At 41.0% G+C, this 11,758-nt stretch overlaps 1 protein-coding gene across 1 annotated transcript; it reads right to left on the reverse strand.

Annotated features, from left to right (window-relative positions):
• Nucleotides 1-261: 261 nt before the first annotated feature.
• LOC101406237 (follitropin subunit beta-like) lies at nucleotides 262-10,816 on the reverse strand. The gene is made up of 3 exons (XM_087433963.1): nucleotides 10,754-10,816; nucleotides 2,046-2,210; nucleotides 262-492 (listed from the first exon to the last, which is right to left on the reverse strand). Exons 1-3 carry the CDS (start codon nucleotides 10,814-10,816, stop codon nucleotides 262-264), a joined length of 459 nt encoding a protein of 152 aa, XP_087290089.1.
• Between the last annotated feature and the right edge of the window lie 942 nt (nucleotides 10,817-11,758).

Below are 11,758 nucleotides of genomic sequence, written 5' to 3' on the forward strand. Positions count from 1 at the left end.
AAGGACCGCTAAGTCTAAAATGGGAAACAACTTAATTCAAGTTGAATGAAACTGACAGAGCCCACACCTAGGATACAGGGTGGCGTGGTGGCAGGCTCCCGGCCCCAGCACTCGGTTCCTGGAGCTCCCCCTCTGACAGGAGAGCAGAGATCAGTAGGCTCTCCCACAGCGGTCTGCAGCCTGAGCACATGGACACACAGACTGTCTGGATTTCTTGGTCCTTGAGGACAAGGGTAGGCAGCCCACAGTGTCCACTCCTCTCTACTCCTTCATGTCACTGAAGGCGCAGTAGCTGGGTCCCAGACCCCGCACGGTGCAGTCAGTGCTGTTGCTGTCACACCTGCCACAGTGACATTTGGTGGCTACTGGGTACGTATACAGGGAGTCTGCGTGGTGAGCACAACCGGGCACTTTCACCGTCTCGTACACCAGCTCCTCGACGGTACATGTTTTCTGGGTGTTGGGCCTGGCTGGGTCCTTGTACACCAGGTTCTGAGGAGTTTAGGAAGGAGAGCGTTAGGTTACAATGTTCTGGAAGTTTCTGTTTGGCTTAATTAAAATGAGACAGGGATTTAATACTGCTTGCTCTAATATTTGCTCTCTGAAGACCAGCTTCTAGGATCCTTAAGCACAGGGACCTTGACCTCATAAAGGAACTCTTATGATACCCCACTTTTCTGAACTGTCCTGGAAGTCACAGAAAGTATAACCGCACCCTTCCTCCCCACTGTGATAGTACTCACATATTTAATATTTCTAAAACTCTTATAAAAACTCTGAATTTGTATGGCAGAAAAGGATGTAAAGAAGAAAGGATAAAGAAGATCTGACTTTTGGAATTTTAAGATTTTTTTTGTACTTACTAACCTGAAGCTATATTAATGACAGATAAAAACATATGACACTTGGGTTTAATTGCTCAGAAAAATACTTCCGTGTGTATTTAAAAGAGGAGCAACAGTCTGATGTGCTGATACTTAAGCTGACTTATTGATACTTTGCCTAAAATGTTAAGGGACACGCATATCAGATTCTGGACATTCTGTTGCCTGTTAGGTTCTTCATTGCCACTGCCTTAAGTTCTGTATATTTGTAGCATTCTTAACCCAAAAGTACATCATGGGGTTTCAATATCAGAACATTTAATTCAGGCCAAATCTTTTTCATTCTTTGACTTGCCCAATGAGAAAATAATTGGCTTTAAGGGAGGAAAGGGCCTGATGGTTAATTCATTTTCCTAACTGGCCACTGGGCCTATATTCCACCAAAAGTGCAGTAAGCTGCATTTTATTATCAAATTCATTTAATATCAGATAAAGCATATTCATGAAAATTCAGCCTCTTTGAATTTCAGTTTATCGAACTCCTGCACAGCCAGATGCTACAGAAAAATGGCAAAGAAGAAACACTTCCCTCTTTAACTGGTCTATTGTGAAAAAGCTGTGCGAGTGTAGACAAATGGTTTAATGCCTCTATGCCTTGGTTTTCTGAAGAGCTTAAAGAAATAAGTGGGTTTGCTGATTCATTATGGTTCTAGTCTACAGGGATTGGTTATTCACAGGCTGTTGGCATTGGTATTCTGGTGGACCAATAAAATGAATTTTATAATTGGCCGCTAGCATTTTTATTTGGCTTTAAAATGAATTTTGGCACTACCCCTATTGCAGAGGTATGCCTTTTATTATTGCAATTGGCTTTTTGAGACTATTGACAGTATTCCATGATTAAATATAGATATGTACTCACGCCCACGTTTATCCCTCAATCGGTAAAGCTAGCAGAAAAATACTTTTAAAATGCAGAATTGGCACTTTACTGAAGCATTGGTTTACATCAATCTGAACTGCCCCAAATTTGTTTTACCTAAATTAAGTTGAAACCCAAACTGATATCATGGTAATTAACCTCAACCACAACACAGAGAATGTTGGCTAAGGGATTCATGGCTGTTACTCGGGAAACTTAAAATGTTGGTGAAGTAGGAATGAATGCCAGTTGCCTCATAGGCTCTCAGCACCTCACTTCCAGCAAAGTGAAGTTCCCACCCGGGTGTAGCAGTAGCCCGCACACCAAGTGGTGCTGATGCTCCTGCAGAAGCCGCATTCCTCTGTCTCCACGGCGATGGTGATGTTGGTCAGCGCACAGCTGTTGCAGCAGATGGCTTTCCAGCAACAGAAAAGGAAGCAAAACTGGACTGGCTTCGTTCTGGACTGGGAAGCAAATGGTTAGGAACCCAAAGTATCTTAACCGTCATGGACTTTGACCCGTCAAAGTGAACTGAACCAAGTCTGCTCCCCAAGTACCACAGTCATGTGCAGCCTTGGCGGACGCTTTTCGATAAAAGAGAAACATATCACTGGTCAGAAGGCCTCATGTAATTCTTTAGGTGGAGGTGTATTTTTTTTTAAGGACTATCTTAAAATGGGGATTACCTTAAAATGAAAGTGATTAGTTTGGAGCAAGGCAATTTTTGTCATAAGTGGCTCCTTTAATCTCAGTTGTAGTGACCATTTCAATTTTAATAAAGAAAATTTTGTACATGAAAATTCTTTTTTTTTTTGGGTTAACCTAAATACGGGCACACAATTTTTTTCACATTTGATTACTAGAAGACTATTTCAAAGGCCAGGTTAACTGGTCTATAAAATTAGTTACTTGCTATCCCTATTTTTAATAGATATATAAATTTTGAGAAATCACATGGGCATGCCTGAACTCCCTACAAGACAGTAATGAAAAGCTCTTCACTGAGAATCTCAATTTGTTTTTTTATCATTAACTTCAAAAATAGCTATCCACACTTGATGACTATAGAAGCAGAGACCTGTAGTCCACTGGGTTGGCTGAGGGATGCTGTAGACAGAAGCAGGTGTCAAGTTCACCCTTTATACAACACCACATGTACTGCATACCTGGTGGGTTTGTTGGATATTAAAATGGTCCAGGGTTTAACTAGTGCTTAAAGAGAAGTATTTGAATAGAGAGAGTGATCAAATCTTGTTAAAACTGTCTAAACACAATATATTAGGGAAAAGATTGCTAAAATAGATCATCTTTCACAATTAAATTCAATATAATACCATATCCACTCCTTTACCGTGTCAGTTTAAACATGACTATAGGTTTTTCTTTGGAGTCTTTAATTTGGTGAACTCATAATCCCTTCCGAGTGTTGCTTTTGGCTACCTTGAGGATGGTGGGTCAGAAAGATGAGTCATAAATCCTCGAAGGGTAGATTGAAATGTCATGATCTCTCACCAGCCTTATAACTCCTCCCTTAGGATCTTGCTTTCACCAATCTCCCTAATCCCAACTGCACACACGGGTTTAGCAACAGATCACTAGTCTATCTTTAATTCCCTAAATGTGCTGTTGATCCATTCCTCCAGACATCTACATGGAGCCAAACCTCCAAAGAGAAGGAACAGTGTGCACACACTCCTCATGACCCACGTCAGTGCGATTCGTTCTGTGACTCTAACTGAAGCAGGGCAGTGATGGAGAGGGGAGCCGTCATCATCCTCTGCTCCGGCTCATGCTCCTACTGTAGCGTGGTGATTTGTTTTCTGGTCTGTCTCTGTGGTGGGTTATAACCTATTTTAAGGTGGGTTGATACTCATTGATGCATATTTCCTTGGCATTTAGCAAAGGCTGCACCTAGTAGGCACATGATAAATGTTAATTAACAAATGTGGGGCCGGCCCAGTGGCCTAGTGGTTAAAGTTCCCTGTGCTCCACGTCAGCAGCCCAGGTTTGCCGGTTCGGCTCCTGGGCACAGACCTACACCACTTGTCAGCCATGCTGAGGCAGCGTCCCAAACACAAAATAGAGAAAGATTGGCACAGATGTTAGCTCAGGGCTAATCTTCCTCAAGCAAAAAAAAGAGGAAGATTGACAGCGGATGTTAGCTCAGGGCAAATCTTCCTCCACAAAAAAAAAGAAAAAAAAAAGTTAATTATAAATGAAAGAGCAACTACAAGTGTTTAGTAAGCTATTAGAAGCGGCTGTATATGGACAAATAAATATATATTCATAGTTTGAGAACAAATATATAATTAAATTTCATATATTGTTTGTTATTCAAATAATACCAGCTAATTCTGAAAAAATATACAGCTGTTTCCAGTTTCTCTAGGTAGTATCAAATACTGTTATGAAATTGCAGCTACTTTTATTTCTAAATACAAAATTCTATTTTTATATTTGTATTTTTATTCAATTATATTGTGTTCAATTTACTCTTCTTTTTCTAACTTCTTCAGATAGAAGCTTAGCTAATTTATTTTACACCTATCTTCTTTTATAATATAAACATTTAAAGCTACAAATTTCCCTGTGTGTGTGGCTTTAGATTCATCCCCAAATCTTAATTCATGTTGAGTTGTCATTATCATTTAGTTAAAAATATTTTCTGATTTCTCTCTTGCTTTGACCCATGGGTCATTTGGAAGCATGTTGCTTAATTTCCAAATTTGGTGGAATTTTCAAGATATTTTTTTGTCATTGATTATTTAATTCCATTGAGTTTAGAAAAAATACTTTATACAATTTATATCATTTAAAATATTTTAAGATATATTTTATATCAGCCTGTGGATTATTTTGTTGAATATTTATATGAATGTGTATTCTGCTGTTTTGGGGTGAAATGTTTTATAGATGTTAATTAACTTGGTGGTTGGTGGTGTTTGACTCTTTCATATGCTTTCTCATTTTCTGTCTGATTGTTCTATTGATTACTGAGAGAGGAATGTTGAAATTTTCAACTATAATTTTATCTATTTCTTATTTAAGTCTATCGGTTTTTGCTTCATGCATTTTGAAGCTCTGTTATTAGCACATTTTGTATTTTTACATATTATTGATGCATTGACCATTTTATCTTATGAAATGTTCCTCTTTTCTGCATGGTAATATTCCTTCTCCTGAGCTCTACTTAATCTGATATTAATATAGTCACATCAACTGTATGATTAGTGTTTGCAACATACATCTTTTTTCATCCTGTGTCTTTATATTTAAAGTGCATTTCATCTAGGCAGCATATAGTTGAGTCTTGCTTTTTAAAAACATCTGGTCTGATAATCTTTACCCTTTTTTTTTTTTTTTGAGGAAGATCAGCCCTGAGCTAACATCTGCCAATCCTCCTCTTTTTGCTAAGGCAGACTGGCCCTGGGCCAACATCTATGCCCATCTTCCTCTACTGTATCTGGGACGCCGCCACAGCATGGCTTGACACGCGGTGCATCGGTGCGCGCCTGGGATCCGAACTGGCGAACCCTGGGCCGCTGTAGCAGAGCACGTGCACTCAACTGCTTGTGCCACTGCGCCAGCCTCATCTTTACCTTTTAATTGGAGTTCTCAGAATCTTCACTTTTAATATAATTGTGATATTCTTGGGTTTATGTTCACCATATCATTTGTGTCAGTTATTCTTTGTTCATTTTTTCATTTTTCTTGTCTTCTTTTGAACGAGTTATTTTTTAGCATTTGTTTTATCTCCACTATTGGCTTATCATTTGAACATCAAGAAGACAAAAATCATGAGCACAGAAGAACTGTACAACTTTAAAATAGACAATGAAGACATTGAAATTGTTAAAGACTGTTTACCTTGGTTCAGTCATCAATTTAAATGGAGACTGCAGCCAAGAAACCAAGAGGAGACTGAGACTCGGAAGGGTAGCAATGAAAGGATTGCAAAAGATCATCAAGTGTAAGGAAGTGTCATTAGAGACCGGGGCCAATGTTATCCACACCCTTGTATTCCCAGTTACTACGTAAGGCGCAAAACTGGACAGTGGAGGAGGCTGACAGGAAGAAAATTGAGTCATTTGAAATACGGTGTTGGAGGAGAGCTGTCTGGACTCCCTGGGCTGCCATAAAGACGAACAAGTGGGTCCTGGAGCAAATTAAGGCTGAACTGTCGCTGGAGGCAAAAATGATACAACTGAAGCTGTCCTACTTTGGGCACATCGTGAGAAGACAGGATTGTTTGGAAAAGACAATAATTCTGGTAAAAGTAGAAGGCTGCAGGAAAAGAGAAAGACCAAATATGAGATGGATTGACTCCATAAAGGAAGCCACAGGCATGAGTCTACAGGAGCTGAGGAGGGCTGTTGAGGACAGGACATGGTGGATATCACTCATTCACAAGGTCGCCAGGAGTCGGAGCCGACTTGATGGCACATAACAACAAATTGGCTTATCAGCTTGCTTTATTTATTTGTTTGTTCTTTTTTTATTTGGTTGCTCTCAAGTTTCAAATGCATATTTTTACCTCAAATAATATTATTCCACTTCACACATACTGAAAGTATCTTATAACATTATACTTTCATTTTCCTCCGCTCTCTCCTTTTTGCAATGTTGTCATTTATTTTACTTTGACATTGTTCTAATCCCTCAATAAATTGTTATTATCTTTGTCCTAAGTAGTCAATTATATTTTTTAAAAACTTAAAAATGAGAAAAATTCTTTTATTTTACCTGTGTATTACCCTTTTCAATACATCTTATATATTACTTTCCTTCTGTCTAATGAACATCCTTTAAAATTCTTTATCCTGCATATTTTCTGGCAGTACATTCTCTCAATCTTAACTTCACTAAATATGTCCTAATTCAACTTACTTTTTGAAGGATATTTTTACTGGATATAGAATTATAGGTTAGCAAGTTTGTTTGTTGATTGTTTTGTTTCTGCAGTTCATCTTCTTTGTTTGCATTGTTTGTGATGAAAATTCTGCAGTCTTATCTCTTTACCCCCCTATGTAATGTGTCTTGTTCCCTCTGATTGCTTTTAAGATTTTATCTTTATCACTAATTTTCAGCATGCTTTGCTGAATTTTTGCTAATTTATGGCATGCTTTGGTGTAGTTTTCTTTGGATTTATCCTGCTTGGATAAGTAAGTAAGCTTCTTGAATACACAGGTTTATAGTTTTATTAAATTTGAGAAACTGCACAGATACTTGTCAGATAATGCTTATCATTGCCTTGAATACAGAGTCAAGAAAATAACTCAATAATTCTTTGGCCTCTGTCTCTTGGTGTTTTGAAATATCTATCTTATTGTTTATTTTAAGAAGAATCAAAGTAAGGCTTAGAACAGAGAAGAGGATCAGTCTCAATTTTGGTAGGGTCCTAAGACCAACATTTTTAATATACTTGTCATAATTCTAGGTATTATAATTTTCTTAACACCATGCTCCTCTACTAGACTGTGAACTCCATGAGAGACTAGTAGGAACACAGAAGGCACTCAGTAAGTATATATTTTTTTAGTGAATGAATGAATAACTCATGACCTGCTAACTCAAAGAGTGAGGCAATATGGATTTCTCAGAAACTAAGACAGGTGGGGAGACAGTCAAGCCAGGCGAAGGTGAGCTTTCAGGGAAGGAAGCCACACTGGACACGTTGTCAGAGGTATCGCCACAATCTCAGTCCAAACTCTAGTAAAGGCTGGTACCAGGGAGTCTAAGCAGGTGGGTGGGCTCAAGAGCAGCAAGAGAACCCGCCCACCTAGACCACATGACCCAACAGAAAGGCACAGATTTTTGGAACCCAACTGTATTAGTTTGCTAGAGCTGCTGTAACAAAGTACCACAAACTGGCCACTTAAACAATAGACGTTTGTTGTCTCACAGTTCTGGAGGCTAGAAGTCCAAAATCAAGGTGTCAACAGGGTCGGTTCCTTCTGAGGCCTGTGAGCAAGAATCTGTTCTATGCTTCTGCCCTCGCTTCTGGTGGTTTGCTGGCAGTCTTTGGAGTTCTCGGCTTGTAGGGTAACACCTGATCTCAGCCTTCGTCTTCACATAGCATCCTTTCCGTGTGCATGTCTGTGTCCAAATCTCCCCTTTTAAAAGGAGACCCACCCTACTCCAGTATGATGTCATCTTTACTTCACTAATTACATCTCCAATGACCCTATTACAAAATAAGGTCACATTCTGAAGTATAGGGGTTAGAACTTAAATATCTGAATTTCGGGGGGACACAGTTCAAGTGATAACACCAACAGACTTGAATTTGAATGCTGTTTCTTTCTCTTACTGACTTGGCATGTTTTTGCATCTGAAAATGGGGATAATAGTGCCTACCTTGCAGTGAAATTGTAAAGATTAAATGAGATAATGTCGGCAAAGCACTTAGCTGGAACCTGACACATGGTGAGCACTCAATCCGTAGTGGCTCTTATTGTTCTTAGCTAAATGCCCATTGATTGACTGAAGTTGTTGTGCTCCTCCTGAATGTAATTGAGAAAGAGGTCCATTTTTCATTGAATCCCCTTGTCCATTAGAAATAGATCTGGCCTCTGTCAGTCGTTTGCCAGTTTCCCTCTCAGATGGTTTATGGGGAGGCAGGAAGATTACAGAAGCATAAGTGCTTAAATAATTAAGCCAGAGAGAAAATAATTAAGCGAGAGAAAGTTGATAATAAACACTTTTCTGTGCATTATAATAGTAGAGCAATATTGCCTAGGTAGTTAACCCTTGAGGCTTTATTGATTTAACCGAAACCTAATCAACTAACAACTCAGAAAGACTGTTGGAAGCGCTTCTCCAAAGAGTCACTGTACTTAGCAGCTGGCCCGCTTTGGGCAGAGGTGCTGCCACCCTGCTTGTGTAGGTCAAGTAATTGTTCAGCTGAGTGATCATCCCAGAGGACATCGTTTCCCTTAATACCACTCCCTCCGTTTCCTTGGCCACAGCAAATTAGCCCAGCTTTGCTCCTCAGAATGGTCAGGACTTGAACCTGAGCTCCCCTTCTCTTTGGAGTGAAGGACATTCCATCTAGAGATTCAGAGAGTTTGAAAGGAGATCTGATTGTCCTGCCTGCTTCTGTGTGGGCAGGTCAGGGCTTCAGTTGCCTGGACTTTCTTCTACCCTTTCTCCCTAGTGTAACTGAGACTGGTTTTTAGTTTGTTTGCTCATTTATTTCCTCCATAATTTTCTTGGTGGACTGTCTTTCATGAACAAGGAGCGTGCCTTTTTCTCACTCCTGGGTATAGTACAGAGGGATTTTCCTTAGGACCTGTCCTAGCCTCTCTTGAAATCTTGACCGCTGCACCCTTGGGATGATGGAGGGTTTTACCTAATTGTAGACTTGGAAAGAAACGCTGGGTCTGCTTGGTCTCACTCTTCCCTTCCTTCTCTTGGAGATGGACCTGCTTACAGAGAACATTCCTCCACTGCTCTCCTCCTTTGTACAGGAAGACCAGGCTCTGCCTCAGTGTGTGTCTGCCTAATTTGGGGAGGAGTTAGCAGGCCAGTATTGCTTCTCACATCATGCTGTGTTCCAACTTAGCCTCTATCAGCAATAAGGGGGTTATGTGGGATGCCTTCTGATATACTCCTGGTTCTACTTCTCAAAATGTTTTGGGACTTGAGAAGGAATGTGGAGTGCTATTTACTTGGGTCTTGTAGGAGACAATGTTGGTCAGCTGCTGAGAGTCGTCAACAGAGTTGGTCTCCTCAGCAGAGTGGAGAGCTCTGATCAGGAACAATTTCTGTGTATTTCTAGTTATTATTTCAACCAGGGATTAGAGCATCTCTACTTAGAAAGGAAAGTCTACCAAGGCAGTTGAATATTAGACACCCAAGACTCTTAGAGAAAGCAGGAGGAAGAAGTCATATTATGGAGCAGCGTTTATTGAGTGTCAGATCCTGCGGTGAGCATGTTATTCACATAATTTCATTTAATATTGGGGAGGATGCAGAAACTTGCCAAAAATCAGAGGGGATATCATTTTCCTTGGTGAGTCTTTTCTGGTTTGTGAGAAAAGAGTGGAAAGCTAATCCTTTGTCATTAAACAGTCTCCTAAAGAATATAATTTCCCTGAGTGGACCATCTCCAGGCACAGAACTGAGAGTTTCCTAGTTTCCTTCTCAGGTGAATGACTCTTCGAACACTAATCCCCAATTTGGCCTGGTGAGTAGCTTATGGTGGAGAGGTGGAAAGAATGTCAGAGATGACGAAGTCCTGGTACTGGATTCTTTTTGCAGAAGAGGGACACATCTAGACAGGCTAAGGAACTTGCCCAGAGCACACAGCTACGCGGTAGGAGAACTGGGACGAGAAGTACCGCCTCTGAGACCCAGGCTGGTCCTCGTCCTGCTCTGTCCTGCTGTCCTCGTACCAGGCAGTGGCTGACAGCAGTCAGCCCCCTCTACCATTGATTCTGTTTTTAAGGCGTCCTCTGCTACTGAAGGGGAAACAGTCAGTACCCAAGAGCAGCGCTCGAAAGTGAGCCCCTCACTCCGTAACGATTGATGTCAGTAGCTTCTGCCATTCGTGCCGTTCCTAAGAATTAGCACCTACTCCCTTTCCTCTAGGACGCCAGGCAGCAGCACAGCTACCTGAAGGCAGCTACAACTTGTCTTTTTGACAAGACAGATAGTATTTCAGCAGAATTACGTTCCGTAGCATCCATCACCGTGACAGGATGTATGATAATAATCGGGACGCTCACCATGCACCCCATTACACTTTTAAGTTGTTCACCGAAATTTACATTTTACTCTTAGCCTGTCTTGTTGGCAATTTGTTGAAATTCTCCAAAGATGTAATCATTTCTTAAGTGCTTTGCCTCTGGTAGTTAAGGAAATTAGTCAGAGTATGTAGTTGCTGACTCAGTTATTTTGGAGTGATTCAAGATCATTTGGGATTAAGGCCCAGCTTAAATGCCACCTTCTTTGGGGTGTGTTGAGAAGCTGCCCTTGCTATCCCCAGACTAGATCACGGGCTCACCTTCAGGCTCCTGTGTACCTTGCGTCTCCCTCTATCAGAGCCCTCATCACCCTGCACTGTCATGGTTTATTTATGAGTTTTTCTCCTTTGTTAGAAGGTGGCTTCCTTTAAGGTGGGGTTTTTAGAGTCAAATGGACCTGGATTCAAGTCCTGGTTCTGCCATTTACCAGCAGTGCACTTTTGGGCAAGTCACTTAAACTGTCTAAATCTCAGCTAGCTCATCTGTAGGATGAGTGAAATAATATCCTTCATGCAGAAGTTTTGGATACTGAATAAGACGTGTGTGTCAAGCACACAGCATAGAATTGTACAAAGGAAGTATTCAATAAATGCAAGCTAGCATTTACTGTTACCTTAACTGTTATCATCCCAGGGCAAAGCACGATGCCTGTCACATGGCAGCTGCTAAAAATGAATGCACGTTGGGTAAACGAAAGACCTGCAGTATTGCTTAAGCTCTTCTACTCTGAAGTTATCCCCATATTATGCCGGACATTAGAGTTGTGTTTACTTCTCTCAATCTCTTTCCTCCTAGAGCTTCTAGTCCAGGAGACGCTGATTTCAACCTTACCAAACAGAGAGAGAGATGTGTGATGAGTGATACAGATGTGATGTGTGCAGGCCTGGCCTCTATCCCAGCCTCTGCCCTCGCTCCAAAAGATACCGGATGCCTGTCACCAAGTCAGCCCAACCACCCCCACAGATGCTTAATAGCCAGGCCACACCCAGCAGGGGTCAGAATTAGTGCCAGAGTCTGCTGCCGAGCCTCGTGGGTAAATTGCCCCTTCTGAGAACTCACCGGGGCAGGTCTGACATTCTCTGGTGCGTAGTGAAATAGCTGTACTTGTTGTTAAAACACTGAAGTACCTTTTTTCCAGGGGTAGATAGTTCTGCCCTCAGCCCCCTGAATAACTTCACACACAGGTGCCCTGCCACCTTAGACCCTCCAGGACATCTTGGACCTCCCCATGGCTCAGGACCTGAAGAGTTAATGCTTACCATGGC

This window comes from Ceratotherium simum, chromosome 7 (genome assembly GCF_057802395.1).
Source record: "Ceratotherium simum simum isolate JZ-2026a chromosome 7, ASM5780239v1, whole genome shotgun sequence".
Classification (NCBI taxonomy): domain Eukaryota; kingdom Metazoa; phylum Chordata; class Mammalia; order Perissodactyla; family Rhinocerotidae; genus Ceratotherium; species Ceratotherium simum.

Coding starts and splice junctions, on each gene's coding strand:
- LOC101406237 (XM_087433963.1), bottom strand. CDS start 10,816: ATGACAGTGCAGGGTGATGAGGGCTCTGATAGAGGGAGACGCAAGGTA. Junction 2,211..10,753: donor AGGTACACAGGAGCCTGAAG/GTGAGCCCGTGA, acceptor TTTGCTTCCCAG/TCCAGAACGAAGCCAGTCCA. Junction 493..2,045: donor CGGGCTACTGCTACACCCGG/GTGGGAACTTCA, acceptor TAAACTCCTCAG/AACCTGGTGTACAAGGACCC.